Genomic DNA, 18,296 nt, shown 5'->3' with positions numbered 1-18,296 from the left:
CACTCACCACTCACTTGACAATATATACAATAGGCCCAGAGTATATAAGATCAAATGCTATGACTGCCTTGGTTTTTATGTAGGCCAATCAGGACAAACATTCACCACCAGAACATAAGAACATATCCGCACCCCAACACACTCATCACCTAATCACAATATGCAGAACACCTTGACACCAATCACACCTACACTAGTATTGAAACAATCTGGAAATACTACATATTAGGAAGAAAGTACAGAGACTCAGCATCATAGAAGAATATGAAATATACAAAGCTAATAAAAAACAACCCAACAACATATTAAACAGCTAACTGCAGTACAACTCCTACACCCTATTTGATATAATTTCATGAAAAAACTGATTAGAAGTTCCCTCTTCCACCCTTCTCAAAGTGAATGTTTTACATATATTATGTAGTTTTATATCTCGATATTTTATGTATTAATGATAGTTTGCAAAAGATTTAGGCCTATTTAAACCATTCATCCTTACTCATGCTGCCCAGGAAAGTTAATTTGTTCAAGTATTTCCCAGATAAACGGATTCTGTCCTGGGTAACAGTTGCTCCTGCTTTTGAAAACAGACGTTCACATGGCATAGAAGTGGCCATGAATAGTAGGAACCGGCGTGATTGTTTGTAAAGTCCAGGAAGAACTGTCTTTATGTCTTCCCATTCTAGTAGAGGATTTGACTTCAATGGTGACAATGGGTTAGCCAAATATAATATAAGTTCTGATGTGTCACTGACTTCCTGTGTTTTCTTCCTTCTTTTGCCATAAACCAGCTCCTTGTGGGTCTTCCAAAAATTGAAAGCTTGGTCTCTTATTTCCTGGTCTTCTTCTGATTCTGATGAAACATCCTCCACAATCAGTTTTTTCAATCTTGAAATGGCCTTTCCACAACCAATTGGATTTTTGAAATTAATATTTTTAAATCTGGGATCCAGAATGGTAGCTATGGCAATATTTGAATTGGCTTCTGCACAACCAAATCTTTTCTGAACTGCACTCAACAATACTTTGCGGACAGCCTCAGTGGTGGGATCCAACTGTCCAAAAGAATTTTCCAAATGACTTGACAACATATTCACCATGGGAATTATTTTTGAGATCGTTACATATTTGTCTCCTGAAATCTCTGTGGTTGCACTTTCCAATGGTCTTAATATTACAATAACATTTTTCAGTGTTTCTATTTCAGGAGAACTAGGCATGACTGGACTGGAGGGGTCATCAACTAGTAACTGGCTTATTATTCTTATCAAATCAAGGAACTGCTCTACCATGTAATATGTTGAATTCCACCGAGTTTTCACATCTAGGATCATTTTTTTCATTTTGCCTTCTGGCACATCGTTGTCCTCCTGCGCTTTTTGTAGTCTATCTGACATGATAACACTATTTTTAATGAATTTGACCCCTCCTCGCACCTTCTTGATTAAGGGCTGGATTTGGTCATGGGAGATGGCTGCCTCTGTAACCAAATTTAGAGTGTGTGCAAAGCAGTGGAGGTGCTGTGCATCAAAACTGTTTTTGACAGCAGCAACCATAATACTACCATTATCAGTTGTTATGCTGACAATCTTGTTTCTGTCTATTTGCCATTCTTCGAATGCTCTCAACATTGTTTGCTCAAGCAACTGAGCAGTGTGATTTGAATCCAACTGAATAATATTTAAATCTACAGATATAATATTACATCCTTCCAAAAAATGACATGTGATCCCAAAAATGACCTTTCTGACATTGTCTCAGTCCAGACATCCATTGAAAAGGAGAGATGTGGTGCATTGAGAATTCTTTCTTTCATAGAGTTTGAGAGAGATTGGTATTTCAAGTCCAACTGTTTTTTCATGAATTTGGCAGAAGCGACTTTAAAAGCTGGAGCAACTTCTTTCATCAGTTGCCTGAACCCTTCTCCTTCCAACATGTAAAATGGTCGTTTGTCTTTACAGATTAAAAACAATAAACAATTTAGTATCCTAGAGTGTTTCAAGCCCCCCTCATCATACATTTGGCTCTTACCAAATGCCTCAATGATAGGTGAAGTTAAAGTCTGTTTTCCCTGAGAACTTGTTCCAGGTTCAGGATCACTAACTGTGCATGATAGTTCTGAGGTTGACTTGGAGGTACTAGGTTGAAGAGAGAATTGAGGTTGAGCAGTTAAGTCTGAAGTCTGAGTGTGAGTTTGGGGTTGATTTGAACGGAGATTACTCTTACCACCTTTATTTCATTTGAAGTCTGCAAATATTATTGGATGGTTCTTCTGAAGGTGTGAAGAAAGGTTTGTCGTGTTCCCACTGTATTTAATCTCCCTCAAGCACTGTTTACACACAGCCACAGCAGTTTTTCCATCTTCTTTTTTTCGAAAGTAATCCCATACCTTACTTCCTGGAGGTGCCATTGGACTAAAATTGTTGTTTATAAGAGACCACACATTATTACACAATCACATCACAATCACTATTATAGGTTATAGTTAGGTTACTTTCAATTTCCAATACAAAACTATAAAAATCACCATCTCAGATACCATTGATCGTCAAAGTGTTATAATTTATAATTCAAATTCATTCCATGGTTTGCTTGATTTGAAAAATTCAAATTTCAGATTGTTAATAATTCTAGCCCAATATTTTGTTCGGCAACTGGCAAGGATGGCAACACTGAGCACACACCTGCGAGCTGCAACCTTAGACCAGTTATAGTTATAGAATAGACACGCTGAGAATAGACACGCTCTGCCATATCGCCAAATCGTGAGGTCATCATCGGATAGAAAACTTTCAGATTGTGTCTATTTCAGAAGGATGTAGGCCTAAATAGATTATTCATTAAAATGGTAAACTCCCGCTGGAATCGACACAATCTGCTATGGAAAACAATGTAAACAAACTCTACAGAAAAGTTTTCTATCCGATGCTGACGTCACGATTTGGCGATATGGCAGTAGATGTTGGCTTCATCGACTTTCAGTATGAATATACAATGGGCCGTTTCTATGCTATAACTGGTCTAAGGCTGCAACACACTACTGTAGCGTCAATCTGTCAAAGTAGATTTCACTCTCATTATTAATATAATAGTGTGATAATTTATGATCCTAGTTTCTTATCAATGCTTGAAATGAGTTCAAATGTCACGTTAATATCAGAATCATAGCAGTATTTTCATATAAATATTTCAGTTGAAAAAAGCGATATCGATAGCAAACATTCTTTCGATATCGACAAAAATCTTTCGATATCCGATAATATTGATGTCTATAATATCGAAAGAAGAATATTATTCATTGATATTGATAATACCGGAACATCCCTACACAGCAGTCGTATATTAATAGTCGAGGCTAGAGATGGTTGCTACACGACGTCCATATGATAAAAATCGTTGATCGATGTGTTTGTAATCACCCATTCATTCCATTGCTCCACTATAAAAAACTGGACGTTCGATTTTTTATCGAACGACCAAAATCGATGTGTGTGAAAAGCTGATTTTGTTTGAACGTCCAGCGTTTCATCAGCTTCACTACCACATAGCAAACAGCTGATGTGAATCATTAAAAATGCACGATCATGATCAAAATCGTTATAAAATCGATGTGTCTGAAATCTACTTCATGTTTTGGTCATACTATAAAAATTCGAATGACCTTTTATCGAACGACTTGTCAAGTTTTAATAATATTAGAGTTTAAATCGATATTTATTGAACAAATCAATAGTTAATTTTGAGATCATTGGAAACGATGACAAGATCCAAGGCTAAATCGGTGGATGGTGGGGATGGGAAGGATGGTGCTAGCGGTGGCGAGGCAGGTGGCAGCGGTGCTGGTGGTGAGGGGAGCAGTGATAAGGGTACCGGTAAGCAAACAACAACTATCAGTGCAAGTGATCAAATCGACTTCAAAGCCAATTTCGAAATGCTCTTCGACAAGCTAGATAATATAGAAAAAGAGATAAAGTCTGTTAAAACGGAGCAGAAGGACATGATTAAAAGCATTGAGTTTCTATTCGAATTAAACAAGGAAAATAAATCAAATATTGCAAAAAATAGATCAAGGCAAAATATATAAAGAGCGATAAAAATATATAATATAAAAATAGACAATAATTGAAATCAGTAAAATATCACAGGCTAAACATTATACTCTAATTTATAGCACGAAACGTTACCGTGTGCTTTTATCTTTTAATCATATGCATCCTTTGTATGTAGCTGCGATAAAGCTTGCTAATACTTGTCGACTTGGACAATTCTATTAAAAATAGGTTCCTTAAGATCAACTTGATAAATTGGCAACTAATAATCCAAATATATATATTAAAATTCTTAGTATCTAGTAGATTTCTTTGTAATGAATATATATTTTATCTCAGGGTGCAAGATTCGGCACCTGATGGAATAAGTAGAGCATTCATCTAGTGAATCAGAGCTACAACAAACTATCGCAATTATATTGCAAAAATTAAAGATCATATGAATATGTTTAATAGCCTAGATTTTATACTTCTTTGATTTATTAGAATTTTCTGAAATGTACTGACTCATTATTCATCTATAAATACCTTTAATACTATTTTACTTGTGCAAGTATTTTTTTATTAAAATTCTTAATTTATAAGAAAACCCTTTCGACGAGCTAGCTTTGATTATTAGATAAATTCGAAGCACTAAGGGCGCCATCACTAATTCAATTTTCTCACTCACGTGTCGAAATCTTCTTATGAGCCGCTGATGTCGATCCAACTCCTGGTGGTCCTGGACTATGGTAGCCGAATCGTCTCTTCCAAGGGTTTACAAAAAATATTTAAATGAAAATGACTTCTGCTTTATAAGAGCATCACAAAGTCTCATAAGAAATTTAATAATTCAAACTAACTTTAGCTTTTACAAGTTATAGCAAGGTATTATGCTCTATAATATTTAGGGACCTCTCATGGTGGCATTTGGCAGGCGAGTGATGGTTCTCCTTTCTCAATTTTACAATTCTTACTTCCGACTTTCAAATTTACATATAAAATTTGAATATCCTATCCTCCCGCCATTTAAGGTTCAATAGACCGTACTAAAATATTAAATTATTACTTATGTTGTATGTTAATAATTTCTTTGCCTTCAGGCCATATCCATAACATAGACTATATAACAATTTTACATAAATTCTGATCATTTATAGAAATATATATAAATATTTTTGAATTGGCATACTATTGCCGCCTATTAACTGCCATTATGTGATTGGTGCATGCAAATTGTTTCAGTATTCATGCGCTTGGTAACCTCCTATTTCCTGGATACATTTAAATTTTTATTAGGTTTTTTAAGTACGCCCTCTACATGCTAGTTATTTTCTATATATTACTATTTATTTCATGCATCCTAATAGTTAGCCACGTGACCTTTTGTTCTTCCAAATCGCATACCGTTTTGCCGCAATATAGATCTCTGCCAAGGGGTTTGGTCAGATTCTACTTTGCATGGCTCGGTCGATTGTTAGGTCGCCGATCACTGAATGTTTATACCTAACCTCAATCTTCAAAATTTTATATAATAATATTTATTAGCAAAAAATTACTTCAATCCTTTTAAGCTATGGTACCGTTTAGCCAGGACAAGCTGATGCTATCTAATCTTTATGTTATCTCTTTGGCGATATTAGCCAGTTACTTTACTCAGACCTATTAGTACTTCAGCTAGGGATTTTTATATCTACCAAATTTCAAATATGTTACAATGGTAAGACCAATCCAGCAAATTATAGACCAATTAGCCTACTTAGCAATTTTGCTAAAATAATAGAAAGACTGATTAAAAAGAGATTGGTTGACTTCCTAAATAAAAATAATTTAATTGCAAAAAATCAGTATGGTTTCCAGTCTGGTAAATCAACCAAAGATGCTGTTATGGTATTGATTGATTCAGTTAACAGGAATTTCAATAAGAACATTAAAACACTGGCTGTTTTCCTAGACTTGGCCAAAGCTTTTGATACCATACCTCATTCGACATTGATAGATAAGCTCAATGGATGTGGTATCCGTGGAGTGGCAAAAAAGTTGATTACCAGCTATCTGCAGGATAGATCACAAACTATGACCTTTAACAATAAAACTGATACAAGAATTCTAACAAGTTTTGGTCTTCCTCAAGGAACGGTCTTATCGCCAATATTATTCTTGATTTATTTGAATGATCTTCTCAAATTAAATATCCCGAATTCCACCAAGATATCTTTTGCTGATGATACAGTATTGTTATTTACTGGATCATCATGGAGAGAGGCATATGAAAACGCAAATGAAGGATTAAGCATTGCTAAGCGATGGTTTGATGAGCAAACTCTCACATTAAATTCAAATAAGACAAAATTTATTGCTTTTACTCCAACAAAAACTGGTGAACCACCTATTGAATTAGATATAAAAATTCACAACCATGACTCTCATATCGTCTCTAGACCCAATAATTGTATCTGTGGAACAATCGAAAAAGTCAATTTTCTAAAATATCTTGGAATAATAGTTGACAGTCACTTGAAATGGAACTTTCATGTACAACACATAATATCTAAATTAAAATACCTAATATACATTTTCTATAAAATTAATACTCTAAAGGATATCAGAATCATAAGAACCATATATCATGCATACGCTCACTCCTTGTTCCAATATGGAATAGAATTATGGGGGGGTACCTTTGACACACACTTTAATAGAATATTTACCCTGCAAAAGCATTTAATTAGAGCCGCTCTAAAACGGCCTAGACTGTATCCAAGCAGGAATTTGTTTGTTGAATTTGGGGTTCCAACGCTACGACAGGTCTTTGTAGGGAAAATCATTACACATGCCAATAGAAATAAGCAGCATCTTACTTTGAATACACATTTACACAACCTTCGTCCGTCTGTACTCAATCCTTATACTCGAAACTTTACAAGATTAACTATAAATAAACATCAATTCACATACTTCATGGAATACTTTGCTAATATAGTCCCATATCACTTTATAAACAATAGAATAACAAAAAAACTAAGTAGTGAAATAGAAGAGTGGGTAAAATCTAGAGTTTATTTTAAGATAAGTGTATGAAATGATAATTTTGTAATAACTATAAGATCATAGTGTATAATACGTCTGTTATAGTACGTTTTTCTTGATTCTCTACTATGGATATTATAGTATATATCCACTTTTAGTCTTGATTAATGTTAGGCTATAATATTTGTAATTTTCAATCGCACTCACTGCTGGCGAACAAGTTCCACTTATGCGGTAGTGCCTTTTATATAAATTCACTTATTTATAATATTACTTATAGTATCTATCATATTTTAATGTAAGTACTGATTGTAAAATGTTATGGCAAATAAAAAAAAAAAAAAAAAAAAGACCAAAATCGATGTGTGTGTGTCGGTAGCCTTAGACTACTTTTATTTTATATGGTTAGACCCATAATAACAAAACCACTGTGAACGGTATTTAGGTAATATTACTAGGCCCGAATTCACCAAAACGAAAACTTGATTTCAGCGCCAGTTGATTCTAAATAAACAAAAAATCATATTAAAAACCCATTCAAAAACATCTGACTTATAACCAACTGCCGCTCAAACCTAGTTTTCGTTTTTGGTGAATTCTAGAAATAGGTTACTAACCCCAGTAAGTTGAGGAAAACAGTTGAGTAATAATATGACTACAGAACTGAATTTAAAAACAATCATTCTTTGAAAAAATCAAGTCATAACCTCATACATTGTAGCAGTGGTATGAAAATGTATAGTTTATTTCAGAAACAACATAAGTCACCTATCTACAACTTTTGGGAAATCAGAAAAAACCAAATAGACTATGAACCCATTAAAATAAAAATTTGAAAAAAATGTATATCATATCTCTAAGCTGCTTGGATTGAATAAATGTGAAAGCCAGAAAAAATATTGAAATATAAGTGGTATTATGGTAGTTTGAAAGTATTTGACTCATGTTGTTTCTGCAATAAACTATCTTTAACATTGTAAGTTGGGATATTCCTTCAATGAAACTGAGTTTTATATATATATGAATGTATGATGTATTTTGTCAAGTATGATAGAAAGTAAAATTAAAAAATGTAATAGATCAATTTCAATGGTAATTAAAGTTTCTTATTGCTACTTTAATCATCATTATTGGCAAGAGGTTCTCTTTCACAGGTCGGCCAAGCAAATATTTCATTATAAAAGTCCTGTATTTCTTCTTCATTTGTTAGGTAGTCCTTGAGCTTCTTAATGTCACTTATTTTGGTGTGGAGTATGGGAATAAATCCTTCTGGGTAGGCTACTGCGTCTGGGAGAGTGATAACATATGAATATGTGTTGTGATTTATGGTATCTTTTATATATACCAGTGTAGCTGTTAATATCCCTAGCCTGCAAATAAATTTGCAAAGAGTTAAGGCCGTCCGGCTCGCAAATATATTGGGGTCTGACCACAGCTCTAGCTCAGTAGTAGATGCATGAATACTCTTAATGTAATGAACCACCATGGGTTTCAATAACTGAAGATTAACAATCCTTACCGCTGCTCTCTTGAAGGCATTGGAGATTACCAATAAGGAAATCAAAAAGATAGTTAGTGACTGATTATCAGTAACCATATATTCAATCGAGAATAATGAAAATCAACTACTATTTTTCTAGTTGATCCTTAAAACGCTCGTCATGAATACAGGTATGCACTAATTTATCCTTTCGAAACTCCTTGAGACTTACAACGCCAGTTCTTGAAGTTCTCTGGATTCTTATATGATATTCAAATTCAAATTCAAATTCTTTATTGCATGATCAAGAAACATTACAATAATACAAAATCATTCACATGAGGAGAGAGTAGAAATTTCTTATTATCTAGACGACAATAAAGGTATTAAATTAATAAGTCATTACAAAGGAATATTTGCCATTCTACAAGATACAACAATGCAAATGAAAAAAATTAATATTTCATGCGACTCATCCAAGAAGGCCAAAGCCTGTGTTTGGATGGGAGTCTGTACTATATAAATAAATGAAATTAATGAAATATGAAAAGAAAGAGTTTGATCAAGAGATAATAGATTTTTGTAGACAGTATGTACTGTAAATCCAGGACATTGACGTCTGTTACAAATGAATATATAATAATCAAGAAGTATCGAAATTCTTGGAGTAATAATGGATAGAGCTGTATTAGATGATACCAGAATATAGAGCTTTACTAGAATAGGATTGGAAAATATGAATCTCTGCTGAGCTAGGGATTGATTTTAACTTTCAAAATTCCGTTAAGAATATGAGACTAATTATTAAGTTTAAGTGTTACATTTTAAACTCAGATAAATGAGCTACATCAAGAAAATTATACTAATCATCAGCAGGTAAACAATATTACATTTAGTACTACAAATTGTTGGTGCAATACTTCTAACTTAATCTATATGTACTAATAATAATTAGGTGCATGTTTGTAATGATATGATAGATGTGACCTATATCAAAATAATAGAGAAGATGCTGGCTTTTTAATTTATGCAGGCTTAAAAGAAAAATTTTTCAAGTAATGCTTATAAATATTATTACTAAAATACTATACATTAAAATATGTAAAGACAACAGGATCGAGATTAAATCATTAATCACTGATAAATAGAGGTGATTATGGAATCAATATGTTCCCTACCGATCTCTCTTAACCACCTTTTAACGTTCCTCTTGTAAATAAGAAGAGTGCAGTCGTCATAATTACGGAGTATAGGAGGAATATTCCTGTACAAGATGTGAGCTATATAGTGCGTGTTGGTTGTTGAATGAGTTCTTATTAATCTTGGGATTTCTATGCCTAAAGAATTAGCTGAGCGTGTAGAACGGTCATGCGTTATTCTTTTGAATATATTATTACTGTGCCCATGCATGTAAAGGAGTAAATTCTTGACGAAAAGTTGTCTTATGTCTAGGACATTAAAATCGTCATATATTTCATTAGTAGGAGTACGAATAGGTTTACTCAAGGCAGTTTTTATTATTTGTTTCTGAGTAATGATTAAAGGGTTGAGAATTGATTTAAAAGCACCTCCATAAGCCAAAATACCCGACGATATTATAGATTGGACGTATGAAAAATAGATATTTCTCAGTTCATCTTTAGATAAAATTTGACGTAGATTGAGGAAAATGTAGATAGATCTTCGTATTTTATTTTTTAATTGTATTATATGTTCCGACCATTTTAATTTGTCATCAACTATTACACCTAAATACTTGTATGAGCTAACTCTCTCAATGGACTCACATTGACATTGCATATTATTTGGGTTTGTACAAGAATGTAATACTATTGAATCTACTGATGGCTCCTGAATTTTTCTTAATGATATCTCTATAAATTTAGATTTTCCTATATTAAGAGTTAAGATATTTTGGTCGAACCATGCCTTGAGTAAGTGGAGATCGCGGGATGCTTTCTGGTACATTTCCTCTTTATTTCTACCATAAACATGCAGAGCCGTGTCATCAGCAAACAGAAATAGATTTCCAGTGAGAGGAAGTTTTGCCAGGTTATTTATATAAATGAGAAACAATAAAGGTCCCAATGTGCTGCCTTGCACCACCCCATAATCTATCGAATTCAATTCACTCTCAACGCCCATTATTTGCACAGCCTGTTTCCTGTCCGTTAAATAGCTTTCAAACCAGCTGTAAGATTTATTTCTAATGCCAATGATCTCCAATTTTCTCATCAGCTTTAATCTATCAACTGTATCGAAGGCTTTAGCTAAGTCGAGGAAAATTATACAGTTATTTAGATTATCATTCAGTGAGCAGTTAACTTCCCTTGTTAAATTAAAGAGAGCATCTGATATATTTTTGTTATTTCTGAATCCAAATTGTCTTTCCGTTAAAATGTTATTATTTTCAATATAGGAACTCAACTGTGACTTTACTATTTTCTCCAAGATTTTTGAAAAAATACTTAAAAGAGATATTGGTCTGTAGTTATTTTTTTGAGATTTGTCACCATTTTTGTGCAAAGGAAAAACTCTAGCTATTTTGAAACTATCAGGAAATATACCTTGTTCAATACTTAAATTATAAATGTGTTTCAGAGGAGTTAAAAAAATTTGTATGTTTTGTTTGAAGAATCTAGTAGGAATATTGTCGTATCCTGGCGCAGACATGCCTCTCAGTTTTGAGGTAAATTGAATAATCTCGATTTCACTAACGGGTTTCATTGTAAAATTCGAATCAAGACGGTAGTTTTCATCATTCAAAACTGGTGGTTTTGTAGAATCTACAGCGCGGGCTAAATTCTCCCCAACACGTGAAAAGTAATCATTAAAATCCTGAGCTACAGCCTTGATTTTCTCTAGTGGAGAAATGGAGCTATCATGAGCTGGCTCGAACTGTTCAAGAGGAAAACCATCTTTCTTATTGCTTCTGCCTGAAATTTCATTTATAATGCACCAGAACTTTTTAGGATCTCTACCACTCTCATTTATTCTATCTTTATAGTATTGATTTTTGCTTATTCTTAATAAATTATTTAGTCTATTCCTATAGTTTTTATAATGAGTTAATAATTCTCTATTGAAAGGTTGTTTTCTGGTTTGTTTATACAATTTATCTCTTTCCCTAATAGATCGAACTAAGCCTTCGGTTATCCAGGGTTTAATTTTTTTGAAACGAGAATTCCTTTGAAGAACTGGTTTTTTTGATTCATCTATGTTACGTTTAATGATAGAATAGAATTTGTCTGTAGCAATGTTGACTTCCTGCTCTATGAGAACGGAATTCCACGTTTCCTCTCTGAATGTAGATAATAAGGTTTCATTATGAATAAAATATTTGGGAGGATCAGATTTACTTTTATTTGTGAAACTGGAAGTAATTTTTATTGCTTCAATGTAATGATCTGTAACTGCTACTTTAAGAATAGCTGATTGTATTATATTAAGGTTTGCATTGTTAATAAATATATGATCTATTAAAGTGCTACTAGTTCTCTGTTCTCTAGTAGGTTTGTCAATGCAATTGACAAATCCATGCTCATAGAGAACATTTAAATATGAGTCAGTTTGTAAATCGTTGTTCAAAATGTTAATGTTAATGTCTCCTACTAATAAATTTGTTCTACCTCTACTCGAATTATCATAATAGTTATTAAGTTCGTCAATGAAATGAGGAATATGAGACTCGTGGTTCCGATAGACAGCCAAGAGACAATAATCTTTTCTATCGTAGTGGAAAGTAATTTCTAAAGCATTAGCTCCTCCTATACTGATGCTTCTACCAACTGCTGATAAGGAATTTTTAATAAAAACAAGCACTCCATCATTTCTATTGGATTTATCTTCAGTCTGAAACGAAGTGTAGCCGTCCAACTGTTTGTTATCGTCCACCTCAAGCCATGTCTCAGATAAAACGATAACATCAATTTCACAGCTTAATGAATTCAGCCCTACTAGCAAATTATCGAAATTCTCATTATAGCTCCTTATATTCTGATGTATTAATCTCAAGCAACTCTCGTCTGAATCACAAAAATCATTAAAAGAATCAAATGTATCAAACTCTTTGCATGTTATTAAATTAAAATTTTCTAATTCTTCTTCATGCCTATTCATTGTCATGAAAAGAATGCTCCGCCCGCTCAACTGTCTCACCTTATTAATAACCTATATGGTTTATATATAAAAGAAGAAACCTACTCTATTTTATTATAAGATGAAATGTATGGTATGTAAATTTAAGAACTAATAATCCTCGCTAGAACAATTCAAATCTCAGGCAAAAGCGTGGGTAAGTTCAAGACTTTTTAAACAAGATTATACGATAGAATAGAGATAGAAGTAATCATGCTAATTAACGTGAAAAATAAAACGTTCTCACAGTATTAAATGAGTGGATGCTGTAATGTGGATCACTCAGTCAGGCGTTATCCAACTTATTAGAAACAATAACAATCATAATTATAAAAATAAAGCTAATGAAAAATTAATAAATTGTCATTTCAAATTAACATTAAAATAAATCTAAATCAAGATACAAATACTGCAAATTGAAATTATATTTGAATTTACTTCTAGTACGCGCAATATTAATTAACATGGAAAATAAAACGTTCTCCTTGTAAATAAAATTCGTGAATTAGTAATGTATCGCTCGATCAAGCGTCGCATAATTAAGCTATGAAACATTTCAAAAAATAAATAAATACATGATTCAATAAAAACATGAAAAATAAACTACATGATTTCAAATCAGAAGTTTTCATAGTAAATTTAGGTTTAAATATAAGACTGGAAATTTACATTTACGTAATTGAATTCATTTCAATTACGTGAAATACGTAATAAATTTTTCAGAACTGTGATGTTAGGTTTAGAAATATCTCTCAACCGAACTGCGCATCCCGATCGAGCGACAAAAAACAGCATCCACACCCCACTCACGATCACGTGAGACAAAAAAAAAACGTTATAACACTGTCTTAACAAAAAAATTGCTGACATTCGTACGCAAGCAAAAAATAAAAAGTTTTTTCATACAGTGTCAAGCGATCGATACAGTTGAATAATAATTCTACATACTGTAAATATTCATGCATACGAATAATGAATATTACGGGATGTTATTTATAAAAAAAGTTGACAATAACTGTAAAAATTAATACATTCATTAGTTCATTTTGAAAGACCGTTTATCCAGTAGAGAAAAGAGAGTTTATCTCATGAATTAATTGATAAATCTCAATGGCATGACAGTTTGATTGTAAGTGTTGCAGTAATAATAGCCTACTGTATTATTCTTATATATATTTTTACTATAAATCACTATAAATTGACAGTAATTCATTGCCATAAATTCACTATGAATGCTCTATTATTTATCAATCATGTTTAGTATTTTTTATATTGAAAAGGAGACTATTAAAATAATTTACTAAACTTGGAAAAAAATTATTAATATTGTATTGAGTTAGTTTCAATTGTTTTAGACTACTTAGTGTAATATTCTATTTATCAAATAAATAAGTTGATATATAAGTAAAATTATCAACAATTGTATTCAAACATAATACATGACACTTGAATTATAAATAAAAAAGGATAATATAATTGAATAAAATTAAACAATCTTGTTTTAGCTTCAATCGTTCCAGCATTCCACTTGAATTAGAATATAACTAGCTCGTATTCAGACCATACCTGAATGTTGATAATAGTAGAGTTCTCACCCGAGTTCAACCACTTGTTTTCATTCGTTGGTTGTGGCAGCGTGATCGATGTCATGTGGGGACCACACTCTGATTTGCTGATCGTTTGCGTTCTTCTTCACCCACATCTTGCCGTTGCTGAACCAGGCTCTATGGAGTTTTTTCGCTTTCACCAGGTTTTTGCCATAGGAAAGAAGAAATTTGTTCTGCGGTGTCAAGTGTTCGTTAACATACACGTCTCCAGATGGAAATGAAGCGTTGACCTCGGTTGCGTTGAGGCGCTGAATTTTATTCTTCTCAATAGCTGCAGCCATCCAAGCATTACGAGTACTTCTCGAAATGTAAGACACGATGATGGAGGGGATTTTGGAATTCTTTGTTGCAGGAATACGATGTGCTATGGATATTTCAGACCTACAGTAAGACAAGTTCAGTCCTTTTGCAACACTTTCAATGATTGAATAAATATCTTCATTCTCAGTAACCGGAAAACCCACTATTTCTAAATTGTTTTTGCGCGAGTATTGCTGCAAATCATTGAGATCTTGTCTTGTTCTCCATAGTTCCTCCGAGAACTTCTGATTCTTCATCTTTAGACCCTCACATTCACCTTTTAGATTTTCAGTATCAGTTTTTAAAAGATTAAATTCACTTCGGATATCGTTCAAAGCAGAAGTATTGAGATTAACCGCACTTTCTAACTCCGACAATTTTTTCGTGTTGACATCAAGTTTAGAGTCCATAGAGTTCACTGTTAGATGGAGGTTTTTATAGCTTCGAGAATAGGATCTTGCTCTACAGATGTTGCAGTTGCAGCAGGTTTAAAACATTCTTCGCACTGCCATGTATCTTTCTTGTCTTTGAGAGCAAGTAACTTAGCCGGCGTACGAATGCGTGTACATGCTGCATGATAAGTTTTAACGCATTTGGAACACTTTATAATATCAGCAGCGGTAGGCTGAACAGCTAAATTACACTTGAAACACGACATAATTGCTATTTCACCGAAGCACAACTTGTAAAATAATTGAATTTGAGGTTATAGTAATAACAGAAAATCAACTTAAAACAAGCTAGTAAGATAGTCGAGCGGGCTTGTTTTTCACTATCGGAGCGTACTGATAAAGACTACCTTTCCGAACGGCATCTAGAGCCAGACTCTATTGACTTATGACTAGAGCCAGACTCTATATATTGTAGACTTATTAATATAAATATCAGTAAGATTTTGCTGGCTGGATAATATTGCTATCATCAAAGGATGATAAGTAATAAGTGCTCTGAATAAGATTAAGATTGATTAATTCACTAATCATATATGCTGCAGAATAAAAATGCTTGGTACCAAGACAGCTCAAACTATATCACGAGATGAATTAGGAAAACAATAAAAACTTCTAGAATCTTGTATGCTGACATAAAACACAAATATATTCCCATAAAATAATACAGATATAAAAAATTTCCTTATAAATCCCACACAGCACAAGAAGATCCTGGGGATGACCAAGGGACATCTCAATGGGATATTGAGGATATCCTCTGATAATCCTACAAAGACCCAAAATGCATGGGATATTGAGGACATCCCCTGGAAATCCCTCAAAGTCCCAAAAATTCCCAAGGATATCCTGTGGACATACTTATGTCCGCCCAAATCCCGATCCCTGGGATATCCCACAGGGAGATCTGACCACAAAATTCACCTCAATAATTATTTTATACCTTGAAATATATCATGGAAAATTATGGAATGATTAATTTCAGTCCCACCAAAGGTATTAAAATAGAAATACCAATAACATTTTGTCGACATTTATTTATTCATTACCAATAAATTAAGAAAATTAAATTCATTAACTAATACAATAACTAACTAACAACAAAAATAGTTAATTTTACATGATTTATAAATTTGCTTGAAGCTTCAATTGTTAGAAAACAATTAAATAATGTTGTCACTTAGTTTTTATCAGGAATTGATACTCCATTTTCATTTTCATCCAATAGTCCATAGTTTTTTTTCTGAAACAAATACAGTGACTCTTAGTTGATGAATCATGTATAGAAGAAATGGTGTAATAAACAGCTAGAATTCTGAAAAAAAGAGAGTTCAATAAATTTTAATCAGCTGATCAATTCTGTTGAGCATCCCTATAAAATATTTTCATTCCTAGCGGCTTTCGGCCGCTTATAATCAGATGATATTTATTACTAGTAGTTCTGTAAACAGTGGACCTCGCGCAGTTAAAAACCACAGCCTCCATCAGAGTGAATTATGTCCTGTCCTGACGTGTCGGCAAGATATCGATGTGTATACAACTAATGGCTGTTTCAAATGTTGTATGGACAGTAATTATTAATATTGATTATAAATTATTATCATTGGAATGCTAATAATTTGTTGTAAACAACTATGCTATCATTGAAAGCTTACAGAGTTGAAAGCAGAGAAAAGTCGGGAGAAAATAAAAAGCTACTTTGAGTTATCAATATTGCATGCCTCATCGCTTGCAATTAATAGTCCACACGACAGTTGATTTTTTACCAAATTACATTGGGATATTAATTGCATGCAATTAATAATCCTCTCGACAGCTGATTTATGATGAATAGGCTGGTTACTACGGTAATATTGGCGTTCAAAAGAGACTCCTTTTCCTTTTGCATTATCCTTAGAATGCAAAATTTCAAAAAACCTTGTATATTCGTCGACGCGCAATTTAAAGAGGAACATACCTGTTAAATTCATGAAAATCTATTGCCGCGTTTTGCCGTAAATGCGGAAAATAAAATTAAACGTATTAACATAAAGAGAACTGTCTACTTTAATCTTAGACCTCACTTCGCTAGGTCAATAATCTTGTCTCTCGTGCTCACTCCCAAATCGCTGCCGTTTGTTGCCTCCGCTCATTATTGCTCCAAGCCTAAGAGCTGTATTAGCCCTTGATTGCTTGCAATGGATTGCACTGTAATATATGAGAGATACTAGCCGTGAGCGATTGAGCGTCATTCTTGATGAAGTTGAAAGTTGCCCATGCAGTTGACGGCCCCAACAACTGCACGAACTTTTTCACTTCCTCAACAATCATGCTCAATTGCTCACAGCTAGTATCTCCCATATACCACTATCCCTTGCTTGAGTAGTATCCAGTGCAAACGGGTGGTCCTTGTAACGTACAAGAAGAAAACAGGAATTTTTATGCTTAAGTAACTTGATTGACATATATCTTCTTTTTGCAAAATTACAAGTATTTAGGAATATAAGCCAAACGTTGTAGTTCAAGTGTGAATTGAAATTAAGATGTGAAGTGTGATTTCAAGTGCTACTAAAACAAATTGAAATGAAAAAACATAAGGATGTATGTTTAATTTCAAGCTCTAAACTTACGTGGCATCTCTCTGCAGCCTTTCCTTGGCTTTTGACAGTCATTTCTTTACCAGAACTTCTATGTTCACGTCCGTGGAATCATTGAAATGACAGCATACAATATCTGCAAAATAAAGATAATGAAAGACACTTCAAATTATGATATATAGAATGATTCACTACCAGTGAGTGGTACGTGAATTACATTCCATATTTTAATAATTTAAATTGAAATTATACAGACCAACTCCATGATATGCTTATGATATTCATGGTAACTAAGATAAAAATACAGGAAAATAAAATAAGCAAAATAAAAAATAGTCATAAAATTGAAAATAATTGCGTTATCCAAGTGAAATATATTCAGTTTGAATTTTACTAGTCAAGATACTCAATTTTCTCCAAAGTAAAGATAATAATTCTCAAAAGATACAGTGATATAATTATCAAAGTAAGCTAATACATGCTACCTTTAATAATTTTTGGTTATATGTAGTGACATGTTTCAACAAGCTTAGACAGTATTTCTGTACAAATTGATTTTTTGAAAAAGGAAAGATGATAGATACAATAACAGTTCTAGAAGCCAAATAAGCATAGACAAGTGGACATTGAAGTTTTGTTAGATCCTCTGATTTCATTAAATTTTTTTGGATGATTATCAAATTTTACTT

At 33.0% G+C, this 18,296-nt stretch overlaps 1 protein-coding gene across 1 annotated transcript; it reads right to left on the bottom strand.

The window, feature by feature from the left end:
- Positions 1–476: 476 nt before the first annotated feature.
- On the bottom strand, positions 477–1,631 carry LOC120350927 (zinc finger BED domain-containing protein RICESLEEPER 3-like). The gene has a single exon (XM_039426285.1). The coding sequence runs from the start codon at positions 1,629–1,631 to the stop codon at positions 477–479; it is 1,155 nt and encodes a 384-aa protein (XP_039282219.1).
- Between the last annotated feature and the right edge of the window lie 16,665 nt (positions 1,632–18,296).

This window comes from Nilaparvata lugens, chromosome 1, assembly GCF_014356525.2.
Source record: "Nilaparvata lugens isolate BPH chromosome 1, ASM1435652v1, whole genome shotgun sequence".
NCBI lineage: Eukaryota > Metazoa > Arthropoda > Insecta > Hemiptera > Delphacidae > Nilaparvata > Nilaparvata lugens.
The sequence above is the reverse complement of the archived record's forward strand: the minus strand, read 5'-3'. Positions and strand labels throughout refer to the sequence as shown.

Bases quoted from the DNA above. Each gene is read 5' to 3' on its own strand.
- LOC120350927 (XM_039426285.1), bottom strand. From the start codon at position 1,631: ATGTTGAGAGCATTCGAAGAATGGCAAATAGACAGAAACAAGATTGTC.